Here is a 16,772-nt window from a genome sequence, read left to right on the forward strand (position 1 = left end):
CACCGTCACCGTCACCGTCACCGTCATGGACGAGGAGCTGTTGGAACTGCAGAGGCAATTCGAATTCGCCCAACAGGCAAAATCCAGCATTCGCTTGTCGGATCGAAACGTCGTGGAATTGGTCCAGAAACTACAACTACTTCAAATAATCGATTTTGATCTTCTCCACACCACTTCCGGGAAAGAATACATCACTCCCGTCGGTATTCATGATCAGTTAGTTTTCCTCCAGTTTGAAATTTTTTTCCTTTTCTTAAGCGTGTCAGATGTTTGCAGGAGCAATTGAGGAATGAAATATTGTCAGAAATTGATAAAAGGGGCCGCGTATCGTTGATTGATTTGGCAGATACAACAGCGGTGGATTTATACCATGTCGAGAAACAAGCTCAGCATGTCGCGTCGAACGACTCTTCGCTTATGTTGATCAACGGAGAATTTTTTTCAAGCGGTTATTGGGACACAGTTTCTGAAGAAATTAACGAAAGGCTTCAGGAATGTAGCCAAATTTCTCTTGCAGAGATCGCGGGCCAGCTGCAAGTGGGCTCCGAATTAATAGTCTCTGTGTTAGAAACCCGCCTCGGGACTCTGGTACGTATAAGTTTTGAGATTTGTTTTGTTAGCATTAGTGATTTTGTTACGCATGTTGTTTTTTCAGGTTTTGTGATCTGTAGATACTTTGTTGTTGTGTATATAGGTAAAAGGTAGGCTTGAAGGCGGTCAATTGTACACGCCAGCGTATGTTGCGCGTGTGAATGCAATGGTAAGAGGTGCAGCGAGGGGTATTGCTGTTCCAATGAATTTGTCAGGGTTGTGGAGCTCATTGCAGGTGGTGTTGCATGATATGAATGGGTCGAGTGGCGTGGCAGTTGAGAGTTCTTTTTTCCAGTCACTCTTTAATAGTGTGGTGAAGGAAGGAGAGATACTTGGCTCGCTTCGAGCTGGAGTAAACTGGACTCCTTCTGTACGTGAGATGACATTTTCTTACGACAAGTTCTGATCTTTTTTAAAACTGTATTCTTTGAATGTTACTTGCTGGCGTCATTAGAGGAATATATGCTCCTGCAAGTGATACTTGACTTGGGAGCTAATTTTGTGTTTAATAGTATTGGAATCAAGTGGTTGTGGCTTGTTGTATCATTCTGCAGGTCTTTGCCATGGCTCAGAAAGAGTACGTGGATGCTTTCTTTTCACAGGCAAGTGATTTTCTCTCCTTTTTTCTTGCTTTCTTCTTCTATTGCATATGATTTTGATATTGATTTGTAGTCTGTATGTCTTGAAAAGGGCAGTCATTCCCTTCTTAGAACAATTGTTAAGCCACTTTTATAACTTATTTTCTACATTAAGAAAACCAAGACTAATTATTTGGCAGTGCTTCTTTTTAAAACCAAAACTGTTAGGAACCGAAACCAAAATCTTATTCAAGTCGTTCAGTTCTGGTTCCACCTTCAATTGAAACCGAAAAACTGTCAGTTTCAGAACTGAGATCGTTGGTTTAGTTGTTCCATTACCCTTAATACCAGCACTGTTTCTTTTCTCTCTGCTTTTTTGAATTGATTGATTGCACATTTCAAAGTTGAGATACTTATTGAGAATTATGGTGCTTGAGCAAATGAATAATCTAGGCAATTTCCTTATAATTATTTCAAATTGTATCGAGATTGAAATGATGTACTAAATGCTTATTAGTTTTTGAATGCGATCATTTAAATTTCTTTTGCAACATGATCTAAACATAATAAAGTCTATACCACCCAAAACTGTGGAGCCACAGAAGGTTTGATTCACTACCTATCATGGTGCATTTTCTTAATTTTTTTATTCACATGTCAAAGATTGACAAAAGTGTAAACTGGGATTAACCTAAAAAGAAAGAGGTCCAACAGTAAAACTTTCTTTTCCCGCCACCTCTTGACTAACATCCTGATGGAAGTTGTGAAGTTTGCATTGTCTGTCAATAGATTTTCAACGTCGTTGCCATCATGCTGTGATGCTATAAATTTTAACTTCTTTACGCATGCCAAACCCCCAAGCTCTTACCTTGAATGATAAAATAGTGATACAGGCAAGAATGTAATACTTTTCAAGGATTGCAGATGGTCTCATTGTTGTAGCCCTGGTAGCAGTGCATGAAAAGGCTAATTTGAAGGACTCAATATATCTTAATGATAGACTGGTATGAAAGAACTGAGAAACCGAGTTGCAATGTCGAAAAACATTAAAATATTATTCCCCCCAAGAACTTATGCAATTTCTGATATCTTGAGAAAATGGATGAGAATACAAATCCAGTATTATATAGTGAGCTTTCTAGGATGTCAATGTCCACTTTCAAATGTTAGAATGCATATTAGTTTAAATTTTCAATCAAATCATAAGTTTGAAATAAGGTTGTATTGTGGATACACGATTAGCATTACCTATTTACTATGGTGTCAGGGTGTCCTATAGCGAAAAGATTTTCGAGATTTTGGTTTATGATAACTCAGTGCATATTTTGGTCGATATGGTTGGAAAGAAATAACAGAATATTTGAAGATGTGTCGGAGTCCGTGGACGAAGTCTGGGAGAAAATAAAATTCAGAGTTGCCTATTGGACGACTAAATTGCCAGAGTATAACCATTTATGTATCTCAGATATAGTTAGAGATTGGAAATTTGCATGGTCATGATGATAGTGTGATAGTGCCATTGCAAGTTCTCTTGTAACGCTTTTTGCGGATTACTCATCTGCGTCTATTGTAAAACATTCTACTATTATAATAAAGTTTAGTTTTCTATCAAAAAAAAAAAAGAAAGTGGTTAGTATTAATCATTTGAGGTTGCCAATCTGAACCACATCCTCAATATGTTTGCTTGTGCTTATTATTATCCATATGTGGAGTATAAATTTGAACATGAAGTAGTTTTCACTTTCCTTCTTGTACTGCAGAATTCCTTCATAAGTTATGAAGCCCTCCAGAAACTTGGAATTCCACAACCTATTCAATTTTTGCAGGTTTCGTCATCACATACACCTTTCATTCTCTAATTTTGTGTTTATCAAAAATTAAATACACAAAAAAATAAATATAATAATTCTATTTTTTAGTCAGCATCTCATTGATATGTGAATAAAATCATCAATGTAGTCCCGATATCCTGAAGGTATTGCTCTGGTCACTGTCTTCGCTCATGGTTCACTTATTGAAATGTTGGATGCTTCTGTGGAGGACACTATTGAACATGGTAGCTGGTGAGTTGCGAATTCATATGTTCCTTTTGTCATTTGATTTCCATTGCTTGTAAAATTTTTGGGTTATAAATGAGTCGAAGAATGTTGCAATGACTTGGGTCAAAGATTGATGTCATATTAATATTGCTATGTTTGTTCCTGTTGATTGGCTAGGGTTGAGTTTTACCGACCAAAATCTGGTTCGGTATTAATCGAGGAGTTGAGACAATCACACTTATATATTTTTCATGCTTCTAAATATTGTTTGCTTTGCCAGTAATTGGCCTATTTATTTTGAAAAAGTGAGATACAATGTATAATTATTTAGCGTTAGAAGCAATTTATTGGTTATGCCTAGGATGAAGACTTTAGTTAAAATACTTCTCAACTATCATTGACGATCAACTCCTTTTTTTTTTGAAAGAGCTGATACATTGCAGTCATCTTGTCACGAGCACAGGATACGGAATGAGTTATGGACCGGTTTACTATGAAGTCGGCCAGATCAATGTGTTTTTGTTTGTGAGGTTTTCTGCCGTTTCAAGCTATGATTTGAATTGTAAACAAGGAGTGTAGAGGCTCGTTAGAGAGAACCTCTCGATCTCCACGAATACGTGATTTTTTTAAATGAATGTAAGCTGTTTTTATTGATAATCATCATACGAATAAATACAACCATTCCTAGATAAGCTATATCAATTCAAACGTTTGAAAGATAAACCCAAACCAAATCCTAATCTATTAGACCAATGATCAGATATTGATCCTATCATGTTTTATTCAAAACAACTACCTAAATAAAAATGAAAATTGATCTTAATCTATGTTACTGCCCGATGCTTCCCATGCGTGCCACGCTTATATACGATATCGGTTGAGCCTAGGTTTGCGTGTGTCGATTCATGGTTCGAAGTGCACATGACAGAACTCTCCCCCAAATAACCTTGATTGTCCACAAGCACGAATGAAGGAAACTGCCTAGGTAAGGACTCGGTGTCCATCCAAGAAGCCTTTGTGGAAGGCAAACCCTCCCACCGAACCAAGAACTCACGATTGCTGTGGTGGGTGCAGGCGTCCCAGATAGCTTGCGGACTTGGTAGTGGGTCAGTTGTTGCAAAAGCTGGCAGGGTTGTCTCATATGCGGTATTGCTTTTGAATGGCTTCAAGCATGAAACGTGAAACACCGGGTGTATCTTGGCGGACATATGGAGGTCAATCGAGGCCACTTGACCAATGCGTTGGAGGACACCAAAAGGACCATAATGCAGACACTGACTTGGTGGTGCGGACGGATACGCACCAGAACTTGGTCACCAACCTGGAAATGGACATCGCGATGGCCTGTCGTATTGAGTCTTCATGCGAGCTTAGGTGGAGAGCAGGCGTTCCCAAAGTTGGAGCAAGACCTGATCACGGGAGAGAAAGGTGTGATCTACTGTATCAATTCTTGAAGCCCCTACGCAGTATGACAATAGGCGTGGTGGTGGCCTTCCATACACCACCTCAAAAGGTGTAGCCTGCAGAGAAGACTGAACGCCCATGTTGTAACAAAATTCAGCCCAAGAAAGCCACTGGAGCCATTTGTTCGGGAAGTCACCCGAGAAACAACCAAGGTACATTTCGATAATGCGGTTAACAGCCTCGGATTGGCCATCGGACTGCTGATGATAAGCGGAAGTGAAGCAAATGCGAGTGCCACTCAGTCGGAACGGTTCCGTCCAAAGAGAGCTAGTGAACGTAACTTCCCGATCACTTACGATAGACTCCAGAAGGCCATGTATTTTTAAAAAATTGTTGAAGAAATCTCGAGCAACCTGAACAGCCTTGTACGGGTGCGACAGTGCGATAAAATGAGAGTATTTTGAGAAACAGTCTACTACGGCGATGATTACATTTTTACCTTGAGACGAAGGAAGACCCAAGATAAAATCCATAGATATGCCCGCCCAAATATAACGAGGGACAAAAAGAGGTTGTAGTAAAACTGTAGACTTCAAATTGTCAACCTTGTTGCATTGGCAGATGGGGTAGGCGGCCATGTAGTCACGAATATGGCCTCTCATACCAGGCCAATAAAAGTCACGAGCAATACGATGAAGACTCTTCTGGTAGCCCTCATGGCATGAGTCCGTGGATGAACGTGATTATGTTTGTCGCGATGATGGTATTGGAAGGAATAAATAGTTTTTTCTTATGCAACAAGAGTCTATTCCCAAGGCCCCAGTGCCTCGCCCTCTTTTATCTTCTAAATAATGTCTTGCAGTACTGGATCTGACGCAATGACAGCCTTGATCTCGGATTCCCATGTTAGTCGAGGAATAGAGATTGCAAAGAGGGAGATAGAGTCATCTTCATCGCGGCGAGAGAGAGCATCGACCACTATGTTTGATTTCTCCGACTTGTATCCTACGTAAAGTCAAACCCCAATAACTTACCGATCCATTGTTGTTGTGGGGCCGTCGTAATACGATGTTCTAGTAAATATTTTAGGCTATAATGTTCCATCCAGACTACGAAGGCGAAGGCGTTACCTCAAAAGTAAGCACACAGTGATGAACCGCTTTAACTAGTCCGATTAGCTCCTTCTCATAAACAGGCAATTTCCCGTAGTGAGTTGAAAATGTTTGACTAAAGAACGCAATAGGGCGATTATTCTGATGTAAAACAACCCCTAACCATGATTCAGACGCATTCAGAAAAATTGGCAAGTGTCAAGACCGACGTTGAAGCCATTGCCCTTTTTAATGCATTTGTGGTGTCCTGATAGAAGGATCTTAGTCAAGGGAACAACGATGATCTCAAAATCCTTAACAAAACTTTCGCTAATAGCCCGCGAGCCTAAAAAATCCCCAGAGGGCACGTATCGTGGTTGGTTGTGGCCACAAGGAGATTGCTTGGATCTTGTCTTCATCCACCTTAATGCCCAATTGATTGGTTACATGTCCCAAATACGCAACCTCTGTTTTGGCTAGTAGGCACTTGATGCTGCCTCATAGTCGAAAATATCAAATGCAAGTGATGTAGGTGTTTCTTCCAAGAATCACTATAGATAAAAATGTCGTCAGAGAAAACTAGCACAAAACAACGCAAGAACCAGTCGAAAATAGAATTCATAATGGCCTAAAATGTCGATGGGGCGTTGGTTACTTGGTCAAGCTAAAAGGCATGACTAGGAATTAGAAGTGCTCATTTAGTACCCTTGCTGGGTCCGTTAGAACCTGGTGGTACCCAACCCCTGAGTCGAGCTGAGAAAATTACCGAGCCCCGTTGAGTTCATCAATTACCTGAAATCGGCAATTTATCCTTAATAGTCTTCAAATTAAGAGCGCAATAATCCACACAAAAACGCCAAGAACCATCTGTCTTCTTCACCAAAAGACTGGTGCCGAGAAGGGAGAGGTTTTCGGCCTAACATTCCCCTTGGCTAGCATCTTTGTGCATTGCTTTTCGATCTGATCCTTCTGAGCATGAGGGTAACGGTAAGGGCGCACCACTACTGGATCGATTCCTTGTAGCAATATGATTTTATGGTTGTGGCTTCGTGTTGGAGGGAGCCCACTAGGTTCCGCAAAGATTGTTCTAACTCCTCCAATAATTGTGCCAATGTGAGTTCTTCCATTTATTGTGGCGCTTGGATCGAATAATTAAAGGAGTCAGATTCGGCGACCCCCTGGAGCATGACCTGGATGTCACTGTGTGTGAACTGCATTAACATGTTCTAGAAATCCCAAGTGATTAGTCCCAACGTACTTAGCCAATTCACGCCTAGCATTGCACCGAAACTTCGTAGTGGAATGATGAAGAAATCTACCAAGACAAAATCCTGAGCATTGCTACTGTTTAATGTTGGCTACTGTGACCCGGACTTACGGGGTCTCCTTGGTGGGTAGGTGAAGCGCTGCAGCCACTGTTTGATGTATGAAACAGTGGGGTGCTACCGGAGTCTATTAGTACCTTCAATGGTTGATCTTGAACATAGCCTACCACCTGCATGGTTTGTGCACCTCGTTTTCCTGAGATGGCATGAATAGATACCTCCATGTTCTTTTCCTCTTCCACCTCTGCCTGTATTTCTTTTATGACATCCTCGACCCTTTCTAATAGAAATAATTATTTTACAACGATGACCCTGAGTGTAGATCTCGTCACAGTTATAGCATAGCCTTTTTGCTCGCCGTGCTTCCATTTCGGTTCTGCTTAATTGTTTGACAAACGGAATGCGTTGTTGTGGCGAAGTAATGCGGCGATGTGGTGGGATCTGAACGCCTGTGCGTCGCTCGTATAATCAGGCTTGATTCATGGCACATGTAAGATCACGGGGCTTTTGGATCGCCACGTCGATGGCAATATGTTCCTGTAGTCCACCTAGAAAATTTTGATCTCCTGCGTGCGTGTCTATGCCCCTACTCGAGCCAATAGTTTGGAGAACCTATGTTGATATGTTGCCACGGTACCTATCTGTTGGAGCTTCACCAAGTCGTCCAGATGGTTGTCATCCGGGGTTGGTCCGAATCTCAGGTGGCACTGATCTTTAATCTCCTCCCACGTTAAGTTTGGCTTGTCTAGTTGCAAGAACCATAGTTGTCCTTCGCCCTCAAGATGAAATGAGGCCGACCCTACCTTCTCACCCTCGGACGTGTGTTGATGACGAAAGAAATGTTTGCAGCGGTTGAGCCACCCTAACGAGTCTTATTTTCCATCATGGACTGGAAAATCTAATATAGAAAACTTGGGCACAAAGCCTTTTTCCCTATCCTCTGTTTGTCGGTGATTTTTGTGGTGTGACTCGGATTTTTCTTCTGATGTGTTATGTCGTCGTTCCGCTGCCAGCTTGTCCTCCTTGTACATCTTCAGGTGGGCCTCTAGTTGCTTCTGGACAGTATGTAAATCGTCCATAGCCCGTGTCTCTAAAGCCAGTTTGTCACGAGCACGGTATATAGATCGAGTTATGGGCCGGTTTACTGTGAAGTTGGCCAGATCAGTGTGTTTGTGTTTGTGAGATTTTCTGCCGTTTCAAGCTATGCTTTGAATTGTAAACAAGGAGTGTTCTCTCGATCTCCACAAATACGTGATTATTTTAAATGAATGTAAGTTGCTTTCATTGATCATCATCATGCGAATAAATACAACCATTCCTAGATAAGCTATATCAATTCAAACCTTTGAAAGATAAGCTCAAACCAAATTCTAATCTATTAGACCAATGATCGAATGCTGATCCTATCACGTTTTATTCAAAATAACCACCTAAATGAAAATGAAAACCGATCCTAATCTATGCTGTTGTATGATGCTTCCCATGGGTGCCCACACGATATCGGTCGGGCCTAGGTTTGCGTGTGTCGTGTCATGGTTTGAAGTGCACATGACACATCCATACCAAATTTTCAGTGGGCCTTAAAGGTAATCGAACAAGTTCATTATTTAGTTTTATAACACCAAGAAGTATAAACGGAATAGAAAATCCCAAATCATTCAAGGAACAAGTTAGTATTGACCTCCATTTTTCTCTCTTTTTTTCTTTAGCTTTTCTCATATTTCATATTTATTCAAGATGTATAAGTATAACTTTACGCCTACTCGCTGAATAAATTGCATTATAGGTTCCACTTTGTGTAATTTTCAAAAACAAGTTCAGGTGATATTTCTCTGATGATTTGGACCCTAAATATATGATCAAGATAATGAAAATAAGAATTTTAGTGATGAACCATCTTTTCCCTGGAGGGCTGTAAACCTACCTACCGTTGTTGTTTACTTCTGGTTGGTGTTATCATTCTATGTATGGAGATATTATTAAAAACTATCCATTGATATAGGATAGTATTAATTATGGCATAGTTATATTTATTGTGCAATTCCTCAGTCTATTGTGGACGATTGGGCATCTTTAAAATTTTTTTTTAGTTTTTACCGCAATCCACGGCATTGATGGGTAATGACTTAAACAAATTATTAACATTGACTTGACAAATTACAGGTCTGTTCAATAATCTATGTTATTGACATATCATTACCTGACAAATTATATATCTGTTCTGAGGTCCAGCAAAATGCAGGATGGTCCGATAGAATTACATCAACTGTAACATCCTATGTTGTCCGCGGTACATATAAGATTCTGTTTATTTGTACGTTCTTGTTATGAGATTTTTTCCCTGTGAAATGCAGGTTCAATTCACTTTCCGTGTTACCACCATCCTTTGTGCCTGAAGATGCATTCAAGATCCTGTCACTCTGTCCATCTGTTCAAAGAACTCTGAAGGTGATTCATTTGTTTGCTTCCTTTTTATGCTATTCACCTAACGATTATTCTCTCTGTTCCATTTATATGACCTTGTCTTCTGTTTCAGTCTGGGAAAACACTTATATTGGGGGACTCCTACCTTTTCAGTGAATCTTTTGTCATGGTAAGTGTCTTGAATTTCTAGGAATATGTTTGACTAAGTTTGAGTTCTCAATTTTTAACCGGTGGTTGAGATAGTTTTATGCTTGTGTTTAAATTAGAAATTACAATACGCAGACTCCTTAAAATTTCTTGGATTATTGGTTAAAAAAAAAGTTTGCTTGAATCTGATGATGTGGTGAAATCTTCAATTCCTTGTCTTAGCGGAAAAAAGAAGGTTTCACAGGTCATAATGTGATGATTTATATGCTTTTACTTAAATAAAAAGCTTGTGTTTGATCTATGTATAATTATATACTTTTACTTAAATTGAAATCTCCCCTACTGTTATATTTGAACTGATGTTATTTCAATACTTGTTAAAAAAATTTCATTTGCTGTATATGGTCAGTAATATGTTAATAAATATTTACGTGTCCTTATCTGTTGTGTTTTGTTATTTTTACATGGTGAGATTTTTTAAATTCGTGTTTGTTAGGCAAACTTAATTGTTCTCTTGAAAAACTAGAAGGCTGACCTTATATCAAAGTTTCCCCGTTTTAGTCTTGTTACATAATTGCCAGAACTTTTTTTGGACACGTTAAGCACATGTGTTGTTTTATGAAATGCTTATGAAATTTTTCATTTTCATATTTTTAATAATGATTGTTGATGAACGTAATTGGCAATTTTTATATTTTCTCCAGTATTTATTGTACCTTTTTCTAGCTCTAAGCGTATTGATGGTTGAATCAGATGCTAATTGTAATCATACCTTTGCAGTTTCTTGTTGTAATGTAATTCTTATTTGCTGAATATTTTTATGACATCTGATAGGATTTGTTTAATCGCATTGAGAAAGATATGGAAACCTTTCATGTGTCTGGACTGTCTGAAGATTCACAACCTACCAAAGATTCCAAACAAGGGCGTGATGATGTTATCAGTCAAGCTGATCCAGATGACTTTGATAGTCAAAGTGGTATCAGTAAATCAATGCCAGATAAAGGATCCAAGAAGAAAAAAGGAAAATCAATGGGGAATGTTAAAGCGGGGGGTTCTGAAATTGTGCCAGACTTCCAAGAATCTGCTGTGACTAAATCCAAGAAAAACCAGAAAAAGGGAAAAGTTATCTCTGCTTTACAAGTACCAGATTCTAAATCAGGTTCTAAAAAGTCTAACAGAGTGGACAATCCTATCTTTCTATCAGAAGAATCACTAATCCAGAAAATAAAAGAGCTGATCCCCGATTTAGAAGAGCAAGGTGCGTGTTTTATGAAGCTCCTGACAGGTCTACTAATTTGGAGTCCTTTGTTTTCATGTGACTTGACAAAGACCCGTATTACAAAGGTTTTGACGATCCCGAGTCGATTCTTGCACCGTTGGCAAACTATTTGAGGCCCATGCTTCTAAATTCATGGATGGAAAGAAGAAATGCTGCTTTTACAGAAAATTCTCAGAAAATGAAACGAGTAATCGATAATTTGCAGCGCAAGCTTGATGAGGTAATGACAGACATTCCGTTTTTTATTTGTTTCAAAAAATTTTAAATGAAGATTTTCTTAGCTTATTCTCCCTTTTTATGTTGTTTTATGAAGTATTTGGAGGATGGTCTATGAATAACTGAGTAGTTCCTCTTAATCAGTTGGCATCGCATCCAACACAAGCGTTTGTTATGTTCTTATGAATCACTCAACGTCCCATGATATAATATAGTAGTCTTCTCATGATCTCTTCTTATTCATTTTGATTTTCTGCAGCTGAACTTGTATTTTCTCCATAATGGAGTTATTGTACAAACCAGTTTTCTAATGACCTTACCATCTTGATCTCCAGGAATTCTTGAACATTCAACTATATGAAAAGGCTCTGGATTTATTTGAAGATGACCAGTCAATTTCTGTAAGGCCTTGGTTGAATTTTGATTTGCTCTGTTATTCATCCTTCGTAGTGCTCAATGACACGGTTTCCTTTTTCTGATAGGTTCTTTTGCACAAACATTTGTTACGAACTGCAGCTACCCCAATGGTGGATTCTCTCTTAGTTAACCTGGTAACTTATGCTGATTTTACATTTATTTGAATTTTTTGAACGCTAAATGATTGTCTTTCTGCTCTAATAATCTAATATCTTTCTATGTAGAACATGCACAGCAAATTAACCAATGGAATTCAAGTTGAGGAATCTCAGGATCCCAAAACTGAGTCACTTAGCTCTTCCACTAGAATGGCACTGGTGAATTTCGTGATACAGATGCTTCTCCAGCATTTGATCCTTATTCAAACCATGAATTATGACTCCGAGTTCTGTATTCACAGGCAAAAGGCTTACCTGGATCTTTGTCAACCAAAGCTATTGGACTAGTTGAAACTTTGGAGGGGAAAGTAAGTCCTTCATATAATCCATACATCACACGCGATCCTCTCTCTATATAGCCTGGGGTCTAGGTATTTAAGTTCCTCTAATGACTTGGATTATGATTTTGTAACGCAGCGGGTGGAGTTATTTATGAGTGCAATGAGAGAACTGACAGAGGAAAGGTAAAGAAGATGCCTTTGTAGTCTGTATTTCAAGTGCTCATACATATAGAACTAAAGTTCTTCCCCCCGCCCCCGATGTTTGCAGTGGGATAATTCTCAAAAAACTTGATAAGAAGTTGGAGAGGACTCTTTTGCATTCATATCGTAAGGTTTGTTGGTCCTGCTCATTGATTTTGTTCAGTGTTCTCCGAGATGTTATCATTTCCAAATGAATGGGGTAGGTGAGCACATCTGTGTTAGAGTTGTTTAACATTGCATGAGCATTTCAGGATGATTATTATATTCGTTAGTGTTGTGGCAAAATATTTCAATTGGTGTGTTAATCTAGGCTAGTTATTTGGAATGATGCTGTGCGTAGGTGATCTTTTAGAAGGGATTCTACCTCACACACATTTCAGAATATCACACAGTTAATAGTTTTAGCTGGGGAGCTATTTAAATAATCTTTTTGTTTTTGGTAGCATCTTTGTCCTTTTTGTCTCGGTAGCATCTTTGTCCTTTTTTCGGGTATCTTGTTGTTTTTAGTAGCTTTTGCTTTTTCAGATATTGAACTCTACCCACTCCCTGTATCAAGTTATCTAGTTATAGCACACATAATGTATGTGTGCACACACTCGGTTATTCAGTGATGTCAGTTGCTCATGATAGATCAAAAATTGATTTATATGAATGATGACACAAACTTAAATCTAAACACTAGCTCTATTTCATGTTGGTGGTGTTGTGAGTTGATAGGCAGACAGGGTACATCTGTGGGCTTTTGGAAGGTAATTATGTAATTCCATAACGCGAGCCTACGACATAGCAAATCACTAGCTGATGGTTCAGGTATATAACATATACAGGCGTAGATATATAGGTTTGGAATTGCTTAGACTCCCGTCCATTAATTTCAATAACATGTCTGGATGTTTGCATTTTATGCTTCTGTAGAACATGCAGATAAACGTCTCCTCTTGAAATTTACAGGATTTGACATCTCAAGTTTCGACAGAAACTGATCCTGTTTCTCTTCTACCTAAAGTTGTTTCTGTACTATACATCCAGGCCAGTTTTTGTTTTGTAATATATCACATAACCTGTTCACAGACTGTTAACAATTGACATCTTTTTTCGTTCTTAATTTAGATTTTTGTTTACTTACGGCAGGTACATGGAAAAGCTCTTCAAGCTCCAGGAAGGGCTATTTCTGTTGCTGTTTCTCGATTGAAGGTGTGAGATTTAATTTCTCATGAAAACATTCTATATAACTTTTAGTCTTTATTGATTATAGTTGTGCTTTCAAATAGTCATAGGAGGTAGAGAATGTGAGGCTTCAGGATGGCAGCGGTGACTGAATGATATCTGATCATGGATGTTGGCCTTTCATTATAAAATGCTTTTTCATTACCTCTTCACACCCAAACAAGTTCATTCTAGTGAAGCTTTTATCATACATATTCATGCTAATACTTTTCTTTGCAAGAGAGCCAACGATATCGTAGTTCACATCCACATCTGAAAGTGTCATCAGAATATTTTTTCTCGCTTTGGCGTGTTAGCTTGTTAGACTCAAGAATTGCTTTAGAATACTAAGTGTAGCTTGAGTTCACCTTCTCCGGTTATTGCTGAAATTGGATATTGAATTGTTGCGCGTAACTTGATGTAAGCTTGTCGGTCAAAAGTAACTCGATTCGTGGTTTCACATTTAAAATGAAGGTATCTAATTATGTCTCTAACTGATGTGAGAGTAGAATGATTATTTGCTATGACTTTTGAACTTTATTATTGGGGGTCTCCGCAATTCTGGATCTTACATGGATTAGCTTGTAGGGTAAATTGGATGATTCCGCGTTCAAGACTTTATCAGATTATCAAAGTGCCGCAGTAACCCTTTTGGCTCTAATATCTGCAGGAACTGGCAACGTGAGTTTATTCCCCGTAAAACTTTTTAGTATCCAGTTAATGATAGAAATGTAGAAATGTTTTACAAGATACTAAGAATGTGCTATTATGTTATGAAATCCTCGTATTACAATTAACGGCTTGTGCACCATAATATGAAGAGCTCATTTAGGTGAACTTACTTTAATATCATACATTCATATAAGATTGACTTTATGTTCAGTCAACTGGATTCTAAATCCTCGAATGTAATGTTATTGGGATAATTGTTCTTTAGGAGGATGATTGTTCATCAGATAGAATTTTGAGCAAGAAGGAGCTCCTTGAAGACTCGATGCCAGCATTGAAGAGCTTGGTGTTAGGTGGAAGCTCACAATCTTGATCTGCATAGTTATTTCTCCTAGATAAACTTAACATATGATAAACTATCTTACACTTTCCTAATTTTCTTTTAGAATTGTTCTTTCATGGAATAATAGATTGATATTCCTCCTGTTGCAATTACATAAGAATTCTGACTTCTTAAATTTCTTTCTTTTTTCTTTTCTATCGAAAGAATATTCGGGTGGGTCTCTTTCTCCTAGTTTCTAGGTAATGAAATTAAATTTTATTTTTTATTAGCCAGTATTCATTATTTAATAAGAAGTAGGTCTTTGTGAAAAGTTTCATATATTCGTAAGACATGTCGATCTGGTTCATTTTTTAAGTGAAAAGTAATATTTTTGACATAAAAAAAAAATCATATTTTTCATAGATTATGTCTGATCGAAGATTTTGATCCCAGGTCTCACGTAAAAGCGTGATTATTATCTATAGTGGGTGTCTATATTGAACAGATAAGAAAAAGTTTCTTGGAATAACTGATCTCATAGATTTTAAAATATGTAAATTGATATTGTTAAATAAGAGACTATCGTAACTACTTTGGTTTTTAAAACACCGTCAAATTTCCTTTTCCAAATTATTCTTACATTATACCTTTTACATATATAGATAATTTGTGATGGTTAAACGATTAGATATGATGTGGAATATTCACAGATTGATGATAAAGTATTTATTCTAATGGAGTTAAATTAAGATTGAACCTTATGATTGAAAAATGGAATGGATTTTTACATTTAGCCCTAATTAAATAAATAGTAGGTTTCTTATAGAATTGATGAAAAAAAGAGCATTGATCCGGTCTCAATTTTTACATAGAGGACGCCTCTAGGAGTTGCCGCATTAATCGGCTGCCCCCTAAGCTGCTCGGAATCCGCCAATGTTCAATTCAAATCAACAAGAAAAAAAGAAAGGATGTGTCACTTGCTGGTGAAGCAATAATGACACAAGGATGAAGCATTGATGGTGGATATGAAGTTGTTGAAACAAATGTTAAAGATGTAATAAAATTTACGAAGAAGAATGGAGAAAGAATATGTCATGAGTTTTGAATTTGAATCCGATACATAAAAAATTTTAATCATGAGTTTGAATATGTTTATAACGAAAACTTGCGAACGTGCCAGACACGTGATCATGTCAAATGTGAAATGACCTGACTTCTTTTATCTAGCGTTGTTTGTCCCGATTCGATCATTCGTTATAATTCACTCGGTATGACTTCAAAGCTAAAATATAAAGTGAGGAATATGATGAAATTATAGAGAGAATCCATGAACGACATCGAATTTAATTATGTTGTTATGAGCTTGAACGACATTTTTACAAGAAATTTGAAGGAATTTAAAGAAACTAAACTGTTGGAAATTGAAGATACACAGACAAATTATTGAGAGAATTTGAAGAAGCTTTGCTGTAGTTTTTTTGTTGATTTTTGTGAAGTCCATTTTTCTGATTCTTTCTTTCATCTTTTGTTCCATTTCACCGAGCAGTATAGTCATCTTCCACGATCATTCATCGTGGATCGTGAATCAACTCCTCCCATCGTGGTCATTAACCGATCCTTTCATGGGCTTGCCCATTGGCTTTTCATGTTTTAAGGGCTTTTATTGCTAGTGGGTTTCAAAAAATTTGAGCTAAACAATTGTAGGCTTCAAAGGATTTGGGCTAAATAATTACCTCTAGCCAATTTGGGTTATTGGGCAATTTGACTAGTTTGACCCATTGGGCTAATTTGGCTATATTTGAACTTTTTTGTTGTGTTCAATTCTTCAAAGATTCAGAAATGAGCCCAGAGTAAGATTCGATGGTTGGGTTTCCGATCTCCATTAGTCGTCCTATTTGATCCTCATGTCATAAGACTATATAAATGTTCTTAATCATACAAAATTTTCAGAGGTCATCTTATTAGTGAGGTAAGGTGATTTTCATGTTCTATATTGCAGGGACGTCTGGTGATTCTCTTTTTGTTGGCACAAACTCTTTTGGCTATCGGGTCGTCCTCTCTCAGTAGCCAAGAAGATGTCTAATCTCAGGTATTCTTTCATATTTTTCTGGCTTTGACAAATCAACTCGTGTTTCCTTATCCTGACTTTCTTGTGTATTTGCAAGTCAAATACATCCCTGAATACTCCGCCTTGGTAAATGTCTTCAACCCAATCATCGATCTTTCTTACAATCAAATTCCTTTATCCACCGAGAGAACCAACTTATTATTCCTTCTATCTACTCTCGAGTCTAGTTCTATGTTGTTGAATCACAAAATGGTGCCACCTTTTGAGTATTCTAAGTTTAAATATTTGCCACTTGGTGATATCAATTGGAATACTTGGGTAGATCGATTGAAAAAATTTGATGGAAGTACCTG

The 16,772-nt window shown here is 37.8% G+C and overlaps 1 protein-coding gene across 2 annotated transcripts; it reads left to right on the forward strand.

Annotated features, from left to right (window-relative positions):
• The first annotated feature begins 6 nt into the window (after nt 1-6).
• LOC140966983 (E3 UFM1-protein ligase 1 homolog) lies at nt 7-14,567 on the forward strand. Of its 2 annotated transcripts, none has more exons than XM_073427306.1 (20): nt 7-199; nt 277-588; nt 695-961; nt 1,146-1,193; nt 2,930-2,995; nt 3,129-3,232; nt 9,383-9,476; nt 9,565-9,621; nt 10,434-10,860; nt 10,947-11,101; nt 11,433-11,498; nt 11,580-11,648; nt 11,739-11,831; nt 11,915-11,980; nt 12,090-12,136; nt 12,222-12,285; nt 13,106-13,183; nt 13,286-13,348; nt 13,949-14,041; nt 14,298-14,567. In XM_073427306.1, the coding sequence occupies exons 1-20, from the start codon at nt 26-28 to the stop codon at nt 14,400-14,402; spliced, it is 2,448 nt and encodes an 815-aa protein (XP_073283407.1). In that variant the 5' UTR covers nt 7-25; the 3' UTR covers nt 14,403-14,567. The 2 variants fall into 2 exon arrangements, with proteins under 2 accessions (XP_073283407.1, XP_073283408.1); XM_073427307.1 differs by having other exon boundaries at nt 66-203.
• Nucleotides 14,568-16,772: the final 2,205 nt, after the last annotated feature.

The sequence above is a fragment of the Primulina huaijiensis genome, unplaced genomic scaffold (genome assembly GCF_012295235.1).
Source record: "Primulina huaijiensis isolate GDHJ02 unplaced genomic scaffold, ASM1229523v2 scaffold208338, whole genome shotgun sequence".
Taxonomy (NCBI): Eukaryota; Viridiplantae; Streptophyta; class Magnoliopsida; order Lamiales; family Gesneriaceae; genus Primulina; species Primulina huaijiensis.

What these genes read in the sequence shown, in the direction of transcription:
- LOC140966983 (XM_073427306.1), top strand. Translation starts at nt 26, where the DNA reads ATGGACGAGGAGCTGTTGGAACTGCAGAGGCAATTCGAATTCGCCCAA. An exon ending in AAACCCGCCTCGGGACTCTG is followed by an intron (nt 589 to 694) that starts GTACGTATAAGT and finishes TTGTGTATATAG; the next exon opens with GTAAAAGGTAGGCTTGAAGG. An exon ending in ACTATTGAACATGGTAGCTG is followed by an intron (nt 3,233 to 9,382) that starts GTGAGTTGCGAA and finishes TGTGAAATGCAG; the next exon opens with GTTCAATTCACTTTCCGTGT.